A 24,803-nucleotide genomic window follows, 5' to 3' on the forward strand; every position below is an offset into this window, starting at 1 on the left:
TGCAGAGAGGAGAGACAGCCCTCCACATGGCAGCGCGAGCGGGACAGTCCAATGTGGTGAGGTATCTGCTGCAGAATGGAGCCAGAGTGGATGCGAAAGCTAAGGTAAAATATAGTGTGCATTGGAGCTGCTCGATTGTGGTAAAAATGATTGCCATAAAACACCAGTAAAACATACTGTGAAACATTCCAGGAAAGCAACAACATCTCCATGGAGACAAGCAGAAAAGTTACGTACTGCACCTTTAAAAAGACTCAATTAAAATAACCATGAAACTCCAAACACAAAATTACAACTTATTTTTGAATGTTTTGTTGAAATACTCAATTGTATCATAGTTACAGTTTATTTAGAAATTACCGTAGTTATGTTTCTCAGTTTTGTGCATCTTCTTTTAATAATAATTGGTATTAAAATGTATTCCACAGCCATATTTTTATTATTTAAAGTGCATGCATTTGGGTAACCATTCTCTAGCGAGTGGGAGTCATAAGGTTTTTGTTTATGCAAAACTTTGGGTTTGAAAATGCCCCTGGTTGAGTGGTAGCGCCATTATGTTGACACTAATGTTCTTTGTGTTTATAGCTAGCAACCTTTCATCTGTTCCATAAATTAGCTGGTACTAGCTTATACAACTAGATTGAAAGGCCCATATTACGCTATTTTCTGATCTATGTTATAATGTTTTTTCCTCATCAAAAACTTACCTAGAGTTTTGTTTGGTTTCAGTCACGCATGTTTAACACACAAACCCTGCGTATTTAGGCTGAATTCTTCTCTCAAATACAACATGATGTCCTGGGGTACTACAGAAAGTTAATTTCAGCCCCAGAATTGCCCATTTCTAACAAAGGGTAAAAGGTACATGGCATCACAAGGTGTCTTTTGAGCTTTGGAGATGTAGACAGACTAATAATAAAGAGTTACTCAAACATGTGTGAATGAAACAAAACACAACTCCAGGTATGTTTTTGACAATTATGAATGTTATAACATGGCTAAAAGCTTATGGTAGTCAATATATGTAATACCTTTAAGTAGGAGTTAGGACTTAAAGAGGTTGTGGGTTCTATCTTCTCTGTGTTATCATGGCATGGGTCACTTGAGGTCCTCCAGTCTCCTCCCACTGCCCAGGTCAGGCTTGTTTAGGACAAAGGATGGCTCTAAACTGCCCCTTTAATGGTTGTCTGTCATTGTGTATCTCTAACTGTCAGCCCTCCTATATGTAATGTATATGTTAAAGAAGATAAACTGTGAATGTATTACAAAGAATGAATGGACATTATCAGGAAAAATGGTCATGCTAAAATGAGACCTGTCATGGTAGAACTATGTTGACTTATCATTCAATATAAGAAACTATATATTTTGAGGCGCAATATTTATTTTGTGTACATTTTCTTATCTTACTTTATTGTTATTGTATCAGTGGCATAAATTTGTTTCACTATTATTGTTAAAGGGCTCACATTAGGCTATTTTCTGATCTATGTTATAATGTTGTTTCCTCATCACAGACATACCTGGAGTTGTGTTTTGTTTCATTCACACATGTTTAACACACAAACCCTGCATATTTAGGTTGAGTTTTTCTCTCAAAAACAAAAATAGGCAATACAGGAAGTGCTCCAATGTGTTTTAAACTCCATACTTTCAACCTGGGAATTGCCAGTCTCTACTGAACTAAAGGAAAAAGGAGCTGTTAACGTGAAAATTACTACTTCATGACATCACAAGGTGAAAGAGAGCATTTTGGGCTTTGGAGATATAGACAGACTAATAATAAAGAGTTACTCCAATGTGTGAATGAAACAACAACATTATAACATGGCTTAAAGCTCACATGAGTCAGTTTTGCATAATATAGGTCTTTTAATCGCAGTCTATCTCTGTTGCAATATATCGTGACAGATGGGCTAAAATACAAAAAAAAAAAAAAAAGATTGAAAGCTTCCACAGAAAACAGTGTGTCATATGCCTGGTGGCTCATTCAGATAATGTTAGATTTATTTATACAAACCACTTTCCCTGCAGCTGCCTCAAAGGACTTTACAAAAACAGAGCCATATCTCCTGTGGCCAAATCTGTCAGGGAGTGGAAACTCTGAAAATAACCCAAAAGAGAAACCACAAAATAAGGTATCCTCTCCCAATACAGGAGAGCTGTGCAGTACATGTGTTCAAGTTATATTAATTAATGGTAAATTAAACTTCAGGCATGTATTGCATAGAATTAATAATGACATTTTAAAGCTGAAGGTAGATAATTATGGAATAGTGTGATTTGTAGTTAATTTTCTTACTGAATATAAAACTTGTATTTGCAGTACACATACCAGATGTATAGTAACGTAGTGTAAATATATGTACAGAGCAGACCAACCTATACTTGTATAACTGTTTACATGACTTTTATGCAGTTACATTTTACAAGTCAGTGACTGCTTAATTGGGTAAATAATGGGAATTCCTTGTTGTCTTGGCCTCTTGGGTATCAAGTAGACTCCCCCAAGTCTGGAGCACTTTTATAAGCAATATATTTTTTACTGAATTCATTACTGGTATGCTGGTACATTACTACAATTCTAATTTACAGGTTTATGTCAGCACCTGTAGACATTCCAGTACTTTTGCAAACTATCACATATTTGCCAGATCTTTCATTTTAAGTTTAACACTACTATCCGCACTAAGTACCTCATATGTAAAGCATGTAATAAAATGCCACACTGTATTTTCCAGGACGACCAGACGGCCCTGCACATTGCCAGTCGACTGGGCAAACCAGACATTGTTCAGCAGCTCCTGTCCAACGGAGCGTGCCCAGACTCCACCACCAGCTCGGGGTACACACCCCTCCACCTGGCAGCGCGAGAGGGGCACAGGGACATCGCTGCTGCTCTCTTGGACCAGGGGGCAGGCCAGGGGGTCACTACCAAGGTAACACTATAGACCTGGACATTTACTATTTATTGCTATTTCTACTGCTTTCTATTGCTGTACCAAAAAGTGATGATGTTGATTGGAAATAGATATAAAGAATGTTAAAAAGGCTTTCAAAACAAGGCAAAACAATGAGCATTACAGTTGTGACAGATTAGACTAGTGACAAACAAAATCAGTACCTATCTCAATACTGGTCCAATTATGGGTGAAGGTATTTCAGTAACTAAAACTGGTTATTTTTCAGTATTAATCTGTTAATCAAAATAATATTACCCTAAACAATGTTATTCTTAAAAAAAAAGGTTTCAAGCAGGTAAGAGTACACCTGTCACAATGGATCAGTCCAGTACACTGCAGCAGAGTTCTGCATCAGGTCGGGTAACCATGGGTGGGTTGTGGAATTTTACGGGCAGGTAGTAATTACACACAGGCGAGTCAGGACTAAATCAGGACTAAACCAGAACTACACCGGGACTAATCTTGGACTAAAGAGAGAGAGAGAGAACCATGAGCCCTTGGAGCAGTGTGCCCACAAAGCACGATCGGGCGAAAGCTGTGTTTACCTCCGTGCGGTGTGGAGCTCTACGCTGGTCCTTTCGCCTGCGGTCACCAGATGGTCTACGTGGGCACACCTCCGAGCCCATCCCGACAGTGAGTCCTAATTCAGTTCTGGTTTAGTCCTCCTGGTTCAGTCCTGGAATCAGTCCTAGGGTTAGTCCTGGATTAGTCCTAATTTAGTCCTGGTTCAGTCCGTGGCGTGTGCGGCACAAAAGTCTGGCATCTTGTTCAATGTTTCTTCTGCTCAGTAAATAATGCCTGTGAAGTGATGACAGTCGACTCGCGTCTGTGAATTCATATTCGTACTGAAAAAAGCATTTCATTTTGTGATTGTAGTTCTTGAAGTCGTAACTTTTCAATTCGTATTCTGATGGATGCTTCAGTTCGAATGCTTTTAATTTGTGTGTTATTTATCACGGGCATGGGCGGGTAACAGGTGGAACGTTAACGGGTCCTGGCAGGTGAGGATTTAACTTTGATATAATCATGGGTTAATGGGTGGGTGCAGTGCTGTACTGTGCGGGTGCGGGCCGGTGCCGGTCTCCAAAAATGGACCCGTGCAGGACTCTACACTGCAGTCATGGTCATATGTTAATTGGTATTGATATGTACAGTATTAGTATTTGGTGTCGGTATATACAGTATACTATTGTATTAAAACTCCAGTCCCTAGATTCAAATATTCAATCCCATATCCCCCCAAAAATAACACTTTTATTCCAGCATGACATTAAGCAGCAGACTACACAGCATTAATAGCAGACTATACAGTATTTGAAAGACATATGTATTTAATTGTTCACATACTACCTCACTTTTAACCAAGGCCAGACTTGAAGACAAAATTAGTACAAAAGGTAATATTTCAAACACACTATAACTTTATTGAATTCATTTTTGTCACATGTGTTTTAAAGTAAAGACAGTTGTTGCTCATTACTGTGGTATGTTATCTACACCTCAATTTTCAACACCTCATACACAGACTTTAGTGTGACATCAGCCTTTAGTGACAAAATAATTGACTCCAGATGCTATGACATAACATTTCTTGCAGATTTCCAGCAGACCAAATATGGAATGCATATATTGTTCAATTAGTTACCCATAAAAGTTAAAAAGGTGTGTAATTTAATTCTCTGTTCTGCTTTCAGAAGGGGTTTACTCCATTGCATGTAGCAGCAAAATATGGGAAGATTGAAGTAGCAAACCTGCTCCTACAAAAGGGTGCCCAAGCTGATGCTGCAGGGAAGGTAAGACCAACTAACTAATAATAATAAATAGACCTAACTATACAGCATTTTAATATTACAGTTATTGCTCGTGCTAACTTCTTCTTTGGGTAGACATCCCCATATATGGTAGTTTACTCTAAAATGTACGACTTTAGCTTTCAGAAGTTGTTGCAAAACCAAACAGGGAGAGCTTAACATAGCACAGATGCATTAGTTGTGGTAATAGAAGAAGGATACTGAATTTGCTATTGCCAGGTAGGAGGGCTAGAGGAAAAGATTAAATAAAGATACAAGTTTCATACCGTGAAAGAAGAGAATTCAGCAGATAGAGATGGGTAGAGGTAGATTATTTCCAGCTAACTCAGACTGGAGTAAAAGTACTACAAAGATAAGATACTGCAGTAAAATTTGCCCAAACATTTTCTGTTTTGATTCAACGAAAATTACTTAAATAAAGCTGTGAATTAAATTACCAGTTAATTTTTCTAATGAATATCTAAAATAATTAATTTCAGTGTCTACCGATTGAAGAATGTACCAAAATGAATGAAAAACAACTCAAAAAATAGGCATTTTGGTACAGTAGGATCCTTTTGTCTTATTTTCAGTTCTAATTAAAAATGGTGTTCAGAACTGCAAAAGGTTTGTACTGTGCAAAATGTTTAATTACTGCAGTAACACTTTATAATAACTACACCTTAATTAGCCTTTATAAAGAATGAAAAAGACTTAATTCATAATGAACACATTTTATTAAGAATTATGCAGGATAATACCTACTTAATTGATATAGATAGGATCTTTAATGTACTTGGGCAACTCTCCAGTTTGTGGGTTTGCCTAATCTAAAGTTAATTTTGTCCACTTTTCTTGTCCTTTTTGGGATGATTTCTTGGTTAGAACTACAGTGGAAATGATGTAGTCCACTTAAGACCTGGTTTAGCCCTAGATTAGATCTGGAATAGTTCTGTTATTACTGGATTTAGATCTCATGATACTTGGAAAGTCAAATCTTTTCTTCGGTGGCACTGGGTGTGAGAAGTTTTTAGAGCCACTGCCCTAACCCCTTAACTAGTTACTAAGCCTGATTTATTCTTAATAAACTATTTGTTCATTATGTATTAAGTCTTTCTTCATGCTTTATTAATGTTATAAATAGTGTAGTTATTATAAAATCTTACCACCACTGCTAATCCTTCACACTGGTCCACTGAAGGGAACGTCATTGCCTAACCCGCCTGTATACATATGTGTTCAGAGTGGACTAACCCCACTGCATGTGGCAGCGCACTATGATAACCAGAAGGTGGCGTTGCTCCTGCTGAACCAGGGAGCGTCGCCGCATGCTGCAGCCAAGGTACGTGAGGCTGAGAGGCTGTTAAAGTGCAGCCTCTCTCTATCTCTGTGTGAAAGCTCCATGACCTAGTTTTAGTCAATTAGAATTCACTCTACGGAGGATGGGAGTGTTTTGATGACCGGATGCTGTTAAGATCTAAGAATCTGTCTCTCTCGTTCCTCCAGTCCATGGGTTCAGACTGATGAAAAAATGGGGCTGTTGCCATAGTGATTCAGCTTTTAAACAGAATATTCTGTCTTTTGAATGGGGGAAAGTCCTCAAAATGTCGAATATAACAGAAAGCAGAAACCCATGAAAAAGTGTTTTTGAGTGATTTCATGGAGTGCGTAGTATAAAATAGTTATGGAGGGTGGGTCAGAATTTTATATTAGAATCATCTGTTCCAAATGCAAAGCCTGGTTTATTTTTGTACGGTTGCTACTGAACGAATCAACATGAAACAAAAACAAAAGTCCAGTTTTGTTCATCTTAGCACAAATGATCTAATGTGCAGTTATATTTTCTATTGCAGGAATATAGTGCTCAATTATATAGGTGTAATTATTAGAACCAAAAAGTAAAATGAATGAGGTTCAACATGTGTAAAAATTGTATTTAATTGTAGAATTTTAACCCCCCTTGAGATTTAGACATAATAATTATTTTTGCTTTATCAGGGCCTTTGTTGATGCTCAAAGACAATAAAAAATTATTTATTACTAAAGGTGCACTGCACAACTTTTCTGGTGGAGATCCACTACCTACTTGTCTCCATGGAGATGTTATAACCAGGAATGTTCCATGGTATCACATTAGACAAATCTATCTAGGGTTTATTCATTACGGGTATTTCAATTGCTCAGAAATACAAACATTCCTTCTTTTAATATGGACGACTCTCCTCAGATCTAACTTGTAACCTGCTTGTGTTCCTCATGATAGATAGGTTTAATGTGTACTGTGGAACATTCTAGACAAAGCAGTAACATTTCCATGGAGATAAGCAGGTGGCCTACCCTCCACTAGAAATATTATGCAGCGCACCTTTTAAATTAAACTTAATTAATTGCCAAGCTGTACTTGTTGCTCTCAATTATCAGTGTCCTATAACATATTTGTCCTATTTTACTCCTAGAATGGATACACTCCTCTTCACATTGCAGCTAAGAAGAATCAGATGGAGATTGCCACGACATTACTGGAGTATGGGGCCTCCACCAACACTGTAACGCGTCAGGGCATCACTCCTCTTCACCTGGCAGCACAAGAAGGCAACGTAGATATGGTTACGCTACTATTGGCCCGGGACGCTCCTATCAACATGGGCAATAAGGTAAAGAATAAACAAGAAACTTTACTTTTGCACTGTAACTTTTAGATTGGTCTATTTATTTCCATCTATTTGTGGTCCACAGTCTGGCCTGACTCCGCTCCACTTGGCTGCCCAGGAGGATAAAGTCAATGTGGCTGAAGTTTTAGTAAATCAAGGAGCGACTATTGACCCAGAGACCAAGGTAAGATTAGTTTATATTGTTTATTTTTATTGGATTAACCCCCTTATAGACATTTTATTCTATATTTGATTGTATTTATATATTTGATAAACCTTTTGTACAAGCATCTACACTTTTGTGAAATTTGAATATATACTAATTTTATGATGTTCCTTGGAAGGTTTTGGGGAAAAAATAATAAGAACCTAATAAAAATATGTAGCTTTGACTTTGCATCTAAATTCAATTTGATTAGATGCAACTAAAAATGGGTTTAAACTACAATTGTATAATGTTACAGGGAAAATAATATGGTGGATGTCATCTTACACTGCAATAAAGACATAAAAACTAGCATTGAAATAACACTGACATAAAAAGTAAGCATTTATATACTTTTGTTTCACCACAGTTGGGCTACACTCCTCTCCATGTGGCCTGTCACTACGGCAACATAAAGATGGTCAATTTCCTGTTGAAAAACCAGGCGAAGGTCAACGCAAAGACCAAGGTACATTGCTCACTGTTTCTATGGTCTTGAGCTGTGGTTGGTGAATGTGTGTTTTACGTTTGTTTCATTATCTCTTCGTGTGTTTTTTTTTCTCTCCACAGAACGGGTACACTCCTCTGCACCAGGCCGCTCAGCAGGGGCACACTCACATCATCAACCTGCTCCTGCGCCACGGGGCATCTCCAAACGAACTCACTGCGGTTAGTACAAACAGACGTCAACACACTCTTAGAAAATGTTATTGCAAAGGGTTTTCACTGGGGATGGGTGCCACTTTTTGTCATTTTTTTCTATACTTATTCATATTTTCTATACTTGATATTGCTCTAACCTTAGTTAGAGTATAAATATAAAATAGGCTCTAAAGGACAAATATAACACCATAAGGCAGATGTAATGGGGGCAACAGTAGCTAGCTCGTTGAGTGTTTGTCCATGGATCCCAAGGTTGGTGGTTCGAATCCAGCTCCCACAGATGAATGCTGTCGTTGTCTCCTTGGGCAAGACATTTAACCCACTTTGCCCCCAGTATCTGCATAATCTGGTGTATAAATGTGTACTCACTTTAGTTTTAGAGGAACAACTATTATTAAATTACTGTATTATATTTTGTTTTTGTTTGTTGTTTTTTTTACAGAATGGAAACAGTGCTCTGTCCATTGCCAGACGACTCGGATACATCTCTGTGGTGGACACTCTCAAAGTCGTCACGGAGGAGACTGTAACTACTCAGGTCAGACTGGGTTCTGTTATTGTACTATAGTTTAATTTAAGCCCATGCAATTTGTCTGAACAGTTTGTTTGATAAAAATATTGTAATATAAAAGCAATTTAGAATAGTATTTTTATCCTGTATGGAACAGATTCACCGCCTAAACCTAAAAAAGCTCCCAAACTAACATAATGCATTAAATGTGCAGGGATAAATAATAATAACAGTTTTAGAGGTAATTATTTTTTTGTTTTGTTTCAGACTGTGACAGAGAAGCACAAGATAAATGTCCCAGAGACCATGAATGAAGTTTTGGACATGTCCGACGATGAAGGTGAGGTTACTATGACAACAAACTCGCAATGTTGTTTTTGTGTCATGGTTCAGGGCTCTCAATGTTTTGCTGCTTTAAAGCCTGTAGTTGTATTGAGGGCGTAGAATCTAAATGGCATAAGTGACAATAAGGTTTATAGCTAAAAAAATATATCTTGACTTAAATTCTTTGTACATTTTCATATATTTTACATTTCTTTATATGCTTCTGACCATTTTGATGTTTGACTAGTAAGCTGAATCTAATAACTACATTTGTTTTTGTTTTTTTTAATATATATATATATATATATATATATATATATATATATATATATATATATATATATATATATATATATATACATTTCTTCAAACTTCACATATGCCCTTTAGATTCTCTTTGCAGTTTACACAGTAGTTTTCCATTGTATCGTCTTGTTTTGACCATTCACATTCTTTTTTTTTTTTTTTATTCTTTTTATTTTACTGTCTCAAATGTTCAGTGTTTAAAGTGTGATTATTTTCTATTTTGATTTTTCCATCATTATTGTTTTGTTCTAACCCTTTCCTCCATCCCAATCACACAGTGCGTAGGGCCAATGTTCCTGAAATGATCACAGACGACTATTTATCTGATGTGGACGAAGGTATTTTTCCATCCATTGTTTGTTTTCCTTTGCTTCTTTGTCACTCCTTCTGTTGCTTTGCTTTTTGCTTCTTTGGCAGTTTGTTTTCTATAACAACTTTGGGTCGTTATGTGGTTAAACTTTGGCATATGTTTGCAGACGAAGTCCATTTCAGTATAGAAAAAATATACTTTTGGTCCAGTGTAGCAGTCATTCACCTACTGAGCTTCTGTGCTTCCGGGTTAAAGCAAAGGAGTCCTAGGTTCAACTCTTGTGCAGCGTGGGGCCTTTCTGTGTAGAATTTGCATGTTTTCCCCATGTCTGTGTAGGTTTAATTTATTGCTCTAGTTAATATTACCACTAAAATAATGTACAATAGGCTCCTCTCTGATCTATGATAGTTGTTTCCTCATGACAAACATACCTGGAGTTGTGTTTTGATTCATTCACGGAGCATTTTGAGCTTTGGAGATGTAGACAGACTTATAATAAAGGGTTACTCAAACACTTGAATGAAACGAAACACAACTCCAGGTGTTTTTTTGAGTCCTTAGGCAAGACCCTTAACCCGACTTACTATTTTTATTTACTACCTCTAGCTGACTGAGGCCAATAGCATAAGTAGTTTATTTTTGTTGTTAATCCATATTATTGTTTTAGTCCAGGAAATTTTTGTATTACTTAATAGCATTATACGGTTCCGCCTCTTCTAGTTTCTTCTCAGACAATATTTGATCAGTGCGCCCCCACTTTGAGCCTACAGTATTTTAAAGCTCATTCAATGCAGTTTTTTTTGCCTCCCTCCTGGTTGCCATGGCGACTGTCTGCACACAGCATTGTGGGTATGTGTGACAGATTTCGTTTCATTGGCTGGAGAGGACCGCGCGCACACAAACACTTGCGCCTTTGTCTTCGGCAGCTTGTTAGCGACGCGCCCTTTGTGAGTTCACACACTGGAGCAAAGCAAACAGAGCCGTGTCAGCTCTGTCTGTGCACATGTCTGTACGGAGGGCCAGAAAGGTCAAAAAGCACATGACAATGAACTTTGAACTGTCATATGAAGGCATGCAAATAGTGGTATTTCTGGTGCGTGATGTGAGGTGAGGTAATGCTAGTACTTTAGATCATTTTAGTCTAATATTATATGGTACATTTTCAGTTTTTTTGTCTGAATTACATGACATTTGTAGGTGCTTGATATTTTAAGTAGTTAAGTAAGTAGTTATAGAAATGGACTTTAATGGAAATTGTTGCAAAAAATCAAGTGACAAACAGTTTGTTTAGTTGTCTTTACATAGGTTTCAGAATGATGAAAAATTAGGACAACTGTCTAAGCAATTAAAAATTTAAAACAACATATACCATATTTTTACGCCCTCGAAATGTTGAATACTGAAAATTCCGGACTATAAACCGCTACTTTTTTCTCACGCTAATAAAATGAAGCGGCGAATATATTGACGGATTATTTGTTTGGCACATTGTTCATTCATATATACAGTCTATGGTTTGGTAATACACACAGTCTGAGTGCAGAAAACGCTGCTGTCTGTGCGATTATGACATGGATCTAGGGTTAACATGAAGTTGCAACACTAGCGATATTGCAAGCGCACTCAAATAGTTAATCGCTGTGTGATAAAATAAGTTATAATGCTAATTGAACATTGGTTAGGGGGATAAGTCTAACCTGTATGTCTAAATTACAAGAAGAAATGTCTCAAACTTCAGTAGCTGGACATCCACTCATACCTGATTGATAGAACTAATCTAGCCCTGCTAGATAGAGACTAGAGAGTCTGAAATCTGCTGAAATCCAACAAGACACTGACATGATACAGGCAGGATAGAGACTCTTTCTGCAGGAGACATGCACAGTAGAGCGCAGGGAGAGACGGGGTGATTCACAGAGGAAGATGCTCGTTTGATTGTGTTTTGAACAGTTATTTTGTGCTTCATACACACACCCTCCTCATGGAAAACACACAAAGAAATGTAGATGCAGCTTTTAAGTTAAAGGCGATTGATGTGGCTGTGGAAGAAGGAAACAGAGCTGCTGCACGTGAGCTCGACATCAATGAGTCGATGGTGAGATTTTGGTGATAGCAGAATGATGAACTCACTCAATGCAAAAAGATGACAAAAGCTTTCAGAGGCGATAAAAGCAGACGGCTCAAACTTGAAAACGTTCTTAAAGAAGTGGACACCAGCAGCTTATATTCAGATGTGGCCTATATATGTACAAAAATTTAGTTGATGCAGCTTATATTCAGGTGTGATCAGTAGTCCGGAATTGATGGTATATGACAGGAGATTGAAACCCATGACAGCCTTCAGGTATTAAATTTTTTTTTAGGTTTGTTCTTGGGTGTAAAAAAGCCCAAATACAACTTAAATGACTCAGTGGCATAATTGTACAGGTTTATATTGACAATAAAACACCAGTTGTTTCTTTGATGCTCAGGGACTCCTCTGACATAATTAGCAACAGTACATAAACTTAAAATCAGGTGAAGTTAGGGTCACTGTTTTTGGCTATAAATAAACTTAAAATGCCTAAAACAAGGACTACTATTACGCTTTATGGGTTTGACCTTCACCTCAGCTGCTCCGGTAACCTACACCAAAGAGGCTATGCCAGTACATGCTCAAGATGTTATTTGGCTGCAACACTTTTTTGTAGTAGCGAAAAGTAGTGAAAACATAATAAAAACAATAATTAAAGCTTCATGTTTTTCATTTAAACAGATATTGATGTGGGAAATATATACATCACCTATTCTAGTAAGTCCCCAACTAACCCATTAACAAGTTTGATGTGATTTGGTGTGATTTTTGGTTTACTAACTCAAATTTGCATACTCGTGTAATTGTTATTGCAGTGTTGGTGTTTTGTTTGTACAGCTTAAGCAGCCCCATCTAAATCGTGATCTAAATTTATAAGTGAAACATGAGTTATACCAATGCACGCACTGAGCAGCTGCGTGACAGTAATGATTAACGTCTCCAATAGCTCACAGCTAAATCAGGGCGGTGCTCAAAACAGGCTCCAAAACTATGAATTATTGGGTCATTTTCTGTGTATGGAAAATGCAACGAGCAGCAAAATGTGCAGAGGTGTAGACCCAGTTTCCAAGTGAAGTTTTCAAATATAGTTTCCAGGCTGGTTAGCATCTGGTCTGCCTAAAATTTTGGAACTGACTAAATTTCTTATAATACTATTTATTGTGTAGTTTATTATCAAGTTTGAATGTCTGGGGTCTGGTCCATAGGATTTACTACACTTTTAATTTGAATCTTGTTAGCCACGTCTTATATGTTGACATTACATAACCTGTTATGTAATATGTGGATATTATACATGATTACACAAATAGATATAAGCTACTTTATTTAAGTTTAATTAAAGGTGCATAATGTAATTTTTCTGGAGGAGGGGGAAGGCCACTAACCAGGCTGGTGCCACCTAGTGCCTCTGCTCAATTTCATTTCTCTCCAGCGACTAGGTCAGGAATCAGAATACACTAGAAAGTTTGCAAAAACCCCAAAAGTGTGAGTTCGGGCAGTAGCCAATCAGAGAAGACCCATACATTCTGTTTTGGCAACAATTCCCGAAATCCAGGATTTAAAGCCGGAACATAGAGACTGTTTGGTGAATTTTATCAAGGGGAAAGACGTTAATGCCCTTCTTCCTACAGGATTTGGGAAAAGTTTAATATACCAGTTAGCCCTGTTAGCGGTGCATTACATACGTCACGACCAAATAGCAGTGATTGGTTAAATTTAAAAAAGTAACCGTCTACCATCGAATGAACGAATTCTGATGCTGTGAGGTCAGACGGTTTCCACGAAGTGAAACCGGCTGACGAATCAGGTTAGTCGGCCAGCTGCTTGTCTCCATGGAGATCTTATTGCTTTCCCTGGAATATTCCACACAATGACATCTTGTTTACCACTTATTTCAATACAGGTGTTTTTATTGCTTAAAAATACTTTAAAAAGCATGCATTCTTACTGTGAGTGTGTTTCCTCTCCACAGATCTTATCTGTAACTTGACCTGGTGGTGTCACCTGTTTGTCTATAGATAAAGATACCTTTATTGCCATACTGTTAAACATAAGAATTAGAGTTGCATATCCTTCACCACAAAAGTTACATAGTGGAACTTTAAATTGGGGTTGAGGTCTAGAAAATATTTTGTCCATATTTGACTCAAGCCACCAAAGGATACATGTGAGCTGCAGACATAAGTAAAGAAGACTAGATTAGTCAAGCAAAAAAAAATATGCTGAATCATAAAACAACATTATCCCACCAGAAAACTGTTTATTTTTAGTGATCAAAAAAAAAGTGCAGATGCATACACAGTCGTATGAAAAAAACAGTGTCTAATATGACAACAGCAGAAAATTAATAAAGCAGTTGCTCTTTGGGCAGTAGCACATCATGTATAGGTACGCGTTGCCAGTCACACACCCACTTTACTATTTCTGTCCCACTAGGTATCCAAAAGTGACACACGCAGGATAATCCCAGTGCAGGGGTGGGATGGGCGGTCGAAAGCTGATCTGTTTGTGTGCGAGAAAAAAGAGAGAGAGAGAGAGACACAGTGATAGGCAGAGTGTGGGAGGGGGCTGGTGGGTGGGACCTCCTGGGACAGTGCATGCATGACGAGAGAGAGAGAGGGGAAAGACCAGCCGAGGGGCAGCTAGAACCACCGGGGCGATTTTCAGGATAGTCCCGCTTGGCTAAATGAAGTGTCTCAAAGGAGGAGGTGAGTTTAATTCAAAGTTTGTCAAGTTGTGGGGGAGGGGTTGCCATAGTATTAGTAATAGTAGCGGTAGGGGAGTAGGGGGGACAGGGATTGGGGAGGATTGCGGGGGTCTCCGGAGCTTTGTAACCACTGGAATGCCTGTCTTTCTTTCACTGCATGCACTTGTTACCACGGCGCCCCTGTCCTAACCTCTTTGACTTCAGTTAGCAGGAACACGCTGCTAACTTTCTGCGTTTTGGACTTGTTGTAACGTATGTCAAATTATTTTTAACTGTTTTTCTTGGTTGCCATTGCTGTGTATACTGTGCTTTTAACAAACTATAGCCATGCTTGCAGCCTCATGTACTCCTATGCTGTTACTTTTATCTCTTTTAGGTTATTTTAGATTAAATTGTCTATTTAAAAAAAAATTTGTGTTAGTTGGTGACCTGTTTTCCACCATTTGCCCTGGGACACAAAGCATTTAGTGACAGAAAGACTTTTGTTTTTCTGTGCGTTGGTGGTGATGGACAAAAGCGCAACTGCAAAGAGCCCCTGGCCAGAGGCAGCATTGAGTCTAACTAAAACTAGGGAGGCCTGCATCGACAAAATAGACTAAATTCTAGTTCACTGACTACAATTCTCTGTGCTAGTTGAACTGTTATGAACTGTTCAACTGTGGAACAGGTTGTAAGGTTAGGCTTCAGACAGTTGGCAAATAACAGCTAATTATATCATTTTATCTATTTTAGACTTTAGACTAAGTGTTATTGCAGCTTTAGTCCTTGATACTTTGATTTTGGTTTGGTTTGTTCTAAATATATCATTTGATCCTTGTTCATTTCCAGTTCAAACATAATTTCCTGTTCCAGAGTTAGTCCTTATTTATTTGCTTTAGTCATAGTTTAGTCCTGGTTTGACTTGGTTTGTTGTTGTTAGTTTTTCCTGTTTAATTTCCAGTACAGTTTAAACATGGGTTATGTTTATATATGTCTGCATTTAGCCTTATTTTAGCTCATTAAAATACTGCAGAGCTTATAAAAAGTTTGTGAAATCCTACCTTACTTTATTTTCCCATCACCACCTCATATTTTATCCCTGTCCGTTCTTAAATCGATTAAACTTATCTGACTTTTCTAACCTGGTTGCCATGTTTGTTGATCTGTAGGTGATGATGCGATGACGGGGGACACGGATAAGTATCTGGCGCCCCAGGACCTGAGGGAGCTGGGGGACGATTCTCTGCCTCAGGAGGGATACATGGGCTTTAGCGTTGGAGCTCGGTCACAAAGGTAAGACAGTGAGTCAAAGCCAACACTATAACTGAACAAGAAATATTATTCAAAAAGGTGTTACTTTATAACAACAGATAAGCAGAGGAAATGAAAGGGATGTTTTAATAATATACATAGTTTTTTAGTGTCAAATAAAGTTCATTCAACATTCATACGACATGTTACCTAATAGCATAGTAAAGATTAATGTGCTCGTAGCTATAGAGTCATATGGTATATGGGTGACTAGAACAGTTTCGAAGAATACACATTCCTGATTATCGTGAAAACAGTGAGCCTAGCAATCTGAGAAATTCCCATAGTTCCCATAGTTTCAATAAAGGGATCACATTATTAGTTTGCGTAAAAAATATAAGGCTTTCATTGCAGTTAGAATTGATTACACAGTATTGACCAAGATGACCCATGACTGATCATTCAGTGTTGGTGTAGTTTTGCTTGGAGTTATTACATCATCTGCATATCCTACTTCCCATCTTAAGAACAGACTAAACATATTATTTAAAGATGCACTACGTAACTTTTCGGCCAGGGAGATGTGAAAACTGCTTGACTTTCTAGAGATGTTTGTGTTTTAGTTAAAAATGTTTCATCTGTTCGACCATTATTTAATTACAAGTGTTTTTATTTCTTTTTACAATGACCTGATGGTGTCTCTTGCTTGTCTCTGTGCAGATAAATATGTTTAATGGCATACTGGAACATATTTGTCAAAATAATAGCATTTCCATGGAGACAAGCAGGTAGTTGATAGCCAGACTGGGGTCACCTAGTGCCTCTGCTCAGTTTAATTTCTCTCCAGCCACTAGGTCAGGAATCGGAATACACTAGACGGTTTGCAAAAACCCCGGAAGTGCGAGTCCGGGCACCAGCCAATCAGCGAAGAGCCATACATTCTGTGTGGGCAACAATTCGTGAGATCAAGGATTTAAAGCTGGAACAAACAGAATGTTTGGTGAATTTTATCAAGGGGAAAGACGTTATTGTCCTTCTTCCTACGGAATTTGGGAAAAGCTTAATATATCAGTTAGCCTCGTTAGCGGAACATTACATACGTCATGACAAAATAGCAGCAATTGGTTAAATGAAAAAAGTACTTGTCTACCATCAAACAAACAAATCCTAATGCTGCAAGGTCAGACAGTTTCCACAAAGTGAAACCGGTTGGTGAATCAGGCTAGGTGGCAGACCCAGTACCAGAAAAGTTACAAAGTGCACCTTTAAAAGTAGTCATTGTAATTACAAAACAACACCTTATGTAGAAATATAAAATAGCTAACTTTGAGTTTGTTGCCAGATTTTTTGTCGAATTTATGTACTGTAGTTACACTGGGCAATCTGAACAAGTAGTTGTTCATAATTAGCACGACAACACAGTTAACCAGCTTTAAACGGGATCAATGCATCTCTCTGTAGCTGAACTTTTTGCCCTGTGAAACGAACTGTGATAATATTGACACATGGGCTGTAGCAGAGGGGCGGAGCTATTGGATATCTGAGCAGTGACATACATGGACCAGGAATCGCAGGAAATTAGAGACACGGTCAATAGCAATGGCCTTGAGCACTAAACAAATGCACCAAAGAGGTTTCACCAGTAGGCCCATATTTGGGAACAGAGGTTAGACCTGAGAACTTCGACATTATTTAGTAGTTAATGCATAGTGAATAATTTTGTGGACTAATTTTGTGGACTTTAATTTAACTTGACCAGAAGATATCCATATTACACATCTCAAATTACACTCATTTAAAAGTATTAGGTGTTTTACAATGGTTACAGGTCTACTAAATCGAGCCAATTTATATGTATTAATATGTAACAAACTGTAAAATTTCAACTACACATGAATTAAAACTGCATCACAAAAACAAACAGTTCATTTCCATAAAAGAAAATACTTATGGTTAATTTTCCAATGAGCTGTGCATTGGAAATGTGTAATTTTTCCCATGACCCACTTTGGGCCCCTGGTTTCCATGCTAGAAACCTCTCATGTGTAAATAATATAGAAATCCCACCTGTCTAACTTTTCACTATCTTCAACATAATCACAATTGACTTTTGGTGACTCCACCCTTCTTCCTTTCTGTTGCTAGGCTCAACCAATCAAAAAGCTCCACAAAGCTAACACGAGGCTACTATGAAATCAAATATAGTGCTATGGGGTGATCAAGCTTAAGGTTATGGTCACAATAAATGAGACAAAGCAACAACTGAGTCTCAAAGTTTAGGTTTTTAATAGCCAAACTGTGATGGATCTGCAAAAAGGTGATATTAGCAGCTCTTGGGGGATGGTCCTGGTTTTATAACATTATTCTAAATACTAAAAAGCAAACTAGTGGTCAAATTTAGAGAGTTTTGAATGAAATCATAAGGCAGATAAGGGAATGTCTGGTCACGTAATCTGATGCAGTTCACTGTTTCCCAACTAGGAGTTCCTTGGAGTTATTTTCAGATTAAAAAGCAGATGGTATTGATTTTTTTTTCTTTCTAATACATGCTAAATCATAATGAATTTTTGGAAGATTTTGGATATCAATATCATGAAAACAATACAGTATAATAAGTTTAATGAGTTTGGAAGTACTCGGGCTATGAGACAAAAAGGGTCAGATTGAAGTAAGTGTTTTTAGAACTGACTATATTATCAGGGCTGCTTATTTTGGCTTATAGTTATTAGGTGAATATATTTAAGTCAATCTTTAATCCAGCAAACTGCAACTCCTCTGCCTCTCTCTATCCCCTCTTATTTCCTTTCATAATGTCTTATTCTCTCCTTATGTCCCATGTAATTGTTAGTCCAAAAGCCAGGTAAGGCAAGAGGCATGATACAGGGACCCCCTCACTCCCCCTTGTTGCCCTGCCCCTCCCCTTTAACCCGCTTAAAGCCCTAAGTACGAGTATCTGTGGTCCAGTGTACCCCCAGTGTATCCCATATTGTTTCACTAACATGATTCACTAACAGCTTAGTAGTTGTGGTGCTATGTATACTGTGTTTTTATTATTAATTTAAAACCCCAATTCTGAAAAAGCTAAGGCACTTGAAATTTAAGATAACATTTGGCAACACTTTATAATATTTACACTATTTACAGCTTTAATAAAACACAAAGACAGACATAATTCGTAATGAACAGTAGTTTATTAAGAATGATTCAGGTTTAGTAACTACTGTACCTGGTTTTTACCTTCACATTTTTAAGATGTGAGGGTAGGTCACATCTTAAAAATGTGACCAACAAAGCTAGTCCATTTAAAACTATTTGCAGTGGTACAAATTTATTCCTCATTTACCTTACACATTCTGAGCATCCTAAATATTCACCGCAATGAGTTCATACAGTAAGTGGGTTGTACAACTTTTCACAAGACCAGTGCAGAGTTTTACCGTGATTGTGAAACTAACAACTACTAGCATGCTAACACACTTTTCCTGATTATCTGACAATAGGACACTTTATAATTAGATGCAAACAGCAGACAGCAGACTTATTTTGACCTTGAGGGCTGCTTATACAATATATTTATACTGGGGCAAGACAAATGTTGCTCAAATACATGGAAAAATTGGGTACAGGCCCATTAATTAAAAAGTTATGGTTAGGAATTAGGCTTTGAGTATTAAATAAAAAAATTACTGAGCCTGAATCAGACTTAATTAACTGTTCATTATGAATTAAGTCTTTCCTTATGCTTTATTAAGGCTAATTAAGATGTAGTCAGTATGAAGTGTTACCAAACATTTTATTTACAGTGTCCAATGTTTTTTTCTGAATTGTTCGGTATTTCAATTTGCACACAGTTATCATTTGCCTGTTCTAGAAATCCTAATGGTGTGGACTATGATTTTAATTTATGCTTGAGTCTATGTGCATTGGTGGTCACCAGGTGGCGCTCTGCATTACGTTGCCTTCCTTCACTGAGCTTCCAGGGGCCTGAACTGATACATCTGCATCAGTTTTGCATCCAGCTCTTTTGATTTATTTTAAATCGACAAATATACAGTCTGTCACCTTGTATTGCACTGTATGTTTTTAGCGTAGCATCATAGCATTCCTGTTGCGTGCCACTAAAGCCAGGGGAGTCGCCGGTGGGGGGGACAAATGGGTCTGTTGTCCCGGGCGCCACTGTCTAAGGGGCCCAGGAATTGACACTTTTCCTGTTAATTCATAATAGAGGGGGGCCATGTGAGGTTCTTTGCCCCAGGCCCCCAAAAGTTTTATCGACAAGCCTGGCTAAAGCTAATTGTTTCACATGGGCAAACGTGTGAAGTGCAAATAGCTTGTGTGTAATTGCGGTTTGAGATTTCGCAGGCAAACAGCGATCACATGTCACTGCTCAGGAATGCTCTTTATTTACCCATAAAAGCCCTCAGTCGCACACCCATTATTACTGCATCTACTCTGTGCTTACAGTCTGTACTCGACTGTACAGCAAAATATATATTCAACGTCCCCATTGTTTAAAGTTAAAAACACATAAAACTCATGCTCTAGGCTCCATCACACACAGCTGTATTAGAGCCTCTGGAGACTTTTATCTGCAGTGTCTGTTGTGTTACATAGATACGACTATACATTTTCAACATAGTAACTGAACCTAAAGAATAAAGTAAAGACTGTGAGCTATGAATATGTTCACATTTGAGCTCATAAATAGAATAAATAGTTTTACTCCCTCTGATTTATTTATTATTTCAGAAAACAGAAAAATATATAATTGTCTTTTCGATTTCAGTTTTGATTTATATATTGTCTTTGTCAAGTAAAAAATAAATATAGAAATTTCAGCAACTCCCAGATCAAACAGTTTCTGTTGTTTTTTAGTTACAAAAATAATACGTATAGTCTTGGTTAGTGTTTTCCCTCTTCTTTCCTTTTCACTCGTCCCTGTCTCCAGTTGTCACTTCTGCAAATGGCCTGCTGCCTGGCATGTACTCATTTGATTTTCAGTTTTTGAGGGTACTTACCTGAAGTGTTTTGGAAACTTTTGCAGTGTATCTCAGTATACTACGGTTTCTCCCTGTGGTCACTCTTCTTAAAGGTGACGTACCAGGTTCCTGGAAGCTGCATGCAATTTAATGTGTTTGTGTTTTGTTTTTTCTGTTCACCCCCTGTGCCCCCCACCTCTCCTCCTCCCTCACCCCTCACCTCTCGTCTCCGTCTTTGTGATTGTTGTCTTGGTAACCGCACCAAGCCTGCGTTCCTTCAGTTCTGATAGGTCCCATACTCTGAACCGCAGCTCCTACACCCGTGACAGCATGATGATTGAAGAGATGCTGGCCAACAAGGAGGTACGTGCACTACAACATATTTGACTTATTCTATAAAATGTAAATGAACATAAAATTGTTGGTGTGAACTATCAGAGAAAGAAACGTGTGCTGCAAGCCTAAAATGACTCATTACAAGTGTACTGTCAAATAGCATTTTTGTGTCTCTTGAGTTGTTGTAACTACCTAGCCCACATCATAAAAAGGCAGCTGGGACCAATCATCTCCAGAGATTATAGTAAACACTCCTCCCTTTACACAAATGAAACTCATCCAACAATGATAAAACACTATGTTTATGCGGAAAGTCTAGTAATACATTTGTAGCCAACAGCTTTGATATACTTTATTGATTGTACTGTAAAAGGGGTGGGTAATATGGCAAAAATAATTATGATCTTTTTTTAGAGATCATGATTTTGTTTTTAATCACATTTTGAATTTAATTATCTTTACTTGTTCAGTTTGAGTCTTAATGTAGACTTAAAGTGATTAGATTCAAACAGTTATAACGCACTGATTTCTTGATAGAGATTTATAGGAGTGGGTGGGGAAAATAGACTGCATGTTTGAGCATAGGGACTGGCTATTAATTTCAATATAACAAGCTTTCAAAATTGCCCATTTTTCACTAGGTCATATCAAATTCTTTAATCCAAAATTATATTGTCCACCCCTTCATGCATGCATCTTTTGTACCAGTGAAGCTATTGTTATGATGCCAAATGACCCAACTAGAACTGGCTTTGTACCAGATGTCGGCATGTGTCCAAGTGCGCTGGACCGGACCAGACCAGACCCGTCACGCCAAACGCCATCAATCCTCTTACACCTGAGAGGATGTTTACCATGACTGAAGGGAGTAACAAGATTAGCCATTAGTGCTACTATATAGAAAGGATTACTGCTCTGGACTAGTTGTTTTAAATGACACAGCAAGTTAAATTTAGGTGAAACTCTATTTAAAGCGCCTATGACAGGTTTCATGTTTTTGTAATTATTACTTTGGTGGCATATTGCCTGTAGTAATTATTTATCATAACTTTACATTAGTTAAGTGACAGTTTGTGGGGAAAAAAGGATTACAAATTGTACAAAAATACAAGCAGTAGCTCTGATCGATATGCAAAACTCCATCCAAAATACTGGAACAATTTAAACACAAAGAAGGCATTTTTCTGACTGCTCATACTGTGTTTTATATTTTCTTTTAATCTACAGCCTAAAAATACACGCACATCTTATTTTAGCACTTTAATACAAGGAGATAGCTGTACAAAAAGTGATTATACACAGTTCTCTTAAAGGTTTGTGGTTAAAAAAGGGCTGGGGGTGAGTCTGTAGTCAATTTAAATGACAGAATTTTAGGAAAATCATCTAACTCTGCAGCCTTTTCAGCCATCGGTATCTCTGGATTCTAAACAACTGGTATCAGCCATGAAAAAACCCTTATCGGTCTATCTCTTTCCTAAATATAATTATGCTTTTTGTGCTTAGTGAAGTGAGTAGTCTAACCTGCCATATGCACTTTAAATGAGTTGACACAATTGGCAGGGCTCCCATAGACTATAACAGGCCCATGGGACGCCCCGTGCACTTCACCAGGAGCATGATTTGTGACAGATCATGTCTTGTCTCCTCTCACACTGCTGCAGGCCATGTGTAAGGAAAAGTCCTTCATTGTCGAACAGCGCAACAAGGTATTCCATAGAGACCCACTGTCATGCGCATCTGTCATACGTGCATGGAAATCTTTATTCGTACTTCTACTCTAGTGTTCTTATTGTTTTTGTTCAGCATATTTTCAGATAACACTTTATTTTTGCTACACTTTCTAACAGCCTACTACACTTAAATTACCCTTAATAAAGCATGAACAAAGGCCTAATTTATAATGAACTAATACGTAAACTATTGTAGGTGTTGTATCATAGATCTTTGTTCATGTTAAGAATGAACTCATTATACTATTATTAAAAGTTACAGTATTATTTAAGTAGTTACTAAGCCTGAATCATTATTAAAAAAGTATTTTTTCATTATGAATTAAGTCTTTGTTCTGTTCTTTAAGAGTGTAGATATTATAATGTGTTACCCTTGCAAGTACTATGTAATTACAAGTTTTTACAAGTTATTACACAGTGTATTACATGTACTAAATGAAGTAAATAATTCTCAAGCGTACTGTAAAATGAGGTGACACATATAACATGTTTGTTTTTTTAGTTACAATGTTTTTTGTTGTACATGGGTTTCAGATTCGTGAAAAAAGGGACCTTTGCTATAGGACTTGGCAATTTAAAGCAAAATATTATATCATTTGAATTGTGAAGTCCTCAAAATGTCTGTACAGGAAGCTGAAACCCATGACTACAGTGCATTGGTTATACTGTCCATTTTTATTTATGTGGTTATTTCCATTAATAATCCATCATTTGGACATACATATTCTTGATTGTGATTGAAAAACTAGACATCATATTACCATTTTACATCTATTTATATGTTTCTCTTGCTCGCAGCATTTGTCTGTGGCTAAGGACTGTGACAACGACTCACTGAGGAGATATAGCTGGACTGCGGACGCCCTGGATAATGTTAATCTGGTTTCTTCACCGATCCACTCCGGGTAAGTAACACAAGGAGAGTGATCACCTCCATTGTAAAGTGAGGATACAAATGTTTGATATTGTTTTTTGGGTTCATTTTTGGAGAGTTGTTATCTTTTCTACTTTCAGTATAGAGGTTGTGGATTAAGTCCCACTTTTAATGAAGGCTATCTCCGGCTTTATTCAGTTGTTTTTAGATGTCTGGAGCTAAATAGTAGGCTTCACAGGAATGGTCTACTTTGATTGGTCATTCAAAGTGATGATGTTTAGAAAAAGTTCAAGATCAAGGTTTTCAAAAACATGGTTTTAAAATGAGTTTACTTATTAGCAGTAACATTAAGACAAAATGTATGACCAAGTAGCCTCATCTCAAACTTCATTATAAAAGAAAAACAAAAAACACAAGGCCTGTTCATAGCAACAGAAATTGCTATTACCATAGAAACTGGCCGTACGTCATCACTTTTGTCCTTCCAGAGGCAACTATCCGTGAGTTTCAGGATGAATAACAGCAATCTGAAACACTGAACTGAGAAAGAAATTGATGAAACTGAATTTAATCAATTCATTCTTGTAGAGTGAATGGTTGTATGACTGTATATATCCCTTCTGTGTCTGTGCAACTTGCCATATTTTCCCAGGATACATCTCTCCATAGTTTTTGGGATGTCCTCTTACCAAGATTCAAAGGATGATGAAGTTTGCATATTGTCTCATTGTCTTCGCTGTTGCTTTTATCCTCAGCTCCAAAAGTTTGAAAAATTACACTTCCCCATTTTCCTCCATGACAGTGTGAAAATGGAGGACATGTAATTTTTTCATATAGTTCTTGTTTACCATGTGCTGAGTGGCTCCTGTTTGTTGACCTGTCCCTCCTGCGTTGCTTTGTCCTCCATTTTGCAGTTTTTCCTCTCCGCTCCCGCAGTACGACAGCAGGTGACTGTGATGGTTTCCCTGTGGTTTCTCCCTTCAACACTTTTCACTTTTGGTTTTCAGTTTGATTACACAACCACACCAGTTTAGATTTTTTATACACAACTCATTTTCATGACATTTGTGTTTGACTTTGCTGCACTTCAACTCAATTGTGACCGCTAGGCCTGTCACGATACAAACGATATCATATCGCTTCATATCGT

General features: G+C 37.6%; 1 protein-coding gene across 1 annotated transcript in view; it reads left to right on the forward strand.

Annotated features, from left to right (window-relative positions):
- Window positions 1-24,803, forward strand: part of LOC110154346 (ankyrin-3-like) — an 82,356-nt gene that overhangs the window by 22,690 nt on the left and 34,863 nt on the right. Inside the window, exons 14-27 of the mRNA XM_055150022.1 lie at window positions 6-104; window positions 2,742-2,939; window positions 4,658-4,756; window positions 5,997-6,095; window positions 7,210-7,407; window positions 7,490-7,588; window positions 7,980-8,078; window positions 8,180-8,278; window positions 8,715-8,810; window positions 9,051-9,123; window positions 9,692-9,751; window positions 15,653-15,776; window positions 20,980-21,076; window positions 23,578-23,684. Coding sequence (XP_055005997.1) covers window positions 6-104; window positions 2,742-2,939; window positions 4,658-4,756; window positions 5,997-6,095; window positions 7,210-7,407; window positions 7,490-7,588; window positions 7,980-8,078; window positions 8,180-8,278; window positions 8,715-8,810; window positions 9,051-9,123; window positions 9,692-9,751; window positions 15,653-15,776; window positions 20,980-21,076; window positions 23,578-23,684 — 1,547 coding nt within the window. The remainder of the gene's footprint in view (window positions 1-5; window positions 105-2,741; window positions 2,940-4,657; window positions 4,757-5,996; window positions 6,096-7,209; window positions 7,408-7,489; window positions 7,589-7,979; window positions 8,079-8,179; window positions 8,279-8,714; window positions 8,811-9,050; window positions 9,124-9,691; window positions 9,752-15,652; window positions 15,777-20,979; window positions 21,077-23,577; window positions 23,685-24,803) is intronic.

The sequence above is a fragment of the Boleophthalmus pectinirostris genome, unplaced genomic scaffold, assembly GCF_026225935.1.
Source record: "Boleophthalmus pectinirostris isolate CB_2022bp ecotype Guang Dong unplaced genomic scaffold, ASM2622593v1 HiC_scaffold_14, whole genome shotgun sequence".
Lineage (NCBI taxonomy): Eukaryota > Metazoa > Chordata > Actinopteri > Gobiiformes > Gobiidae > Boleophthalmus > Boleophthalmus pectinirostris.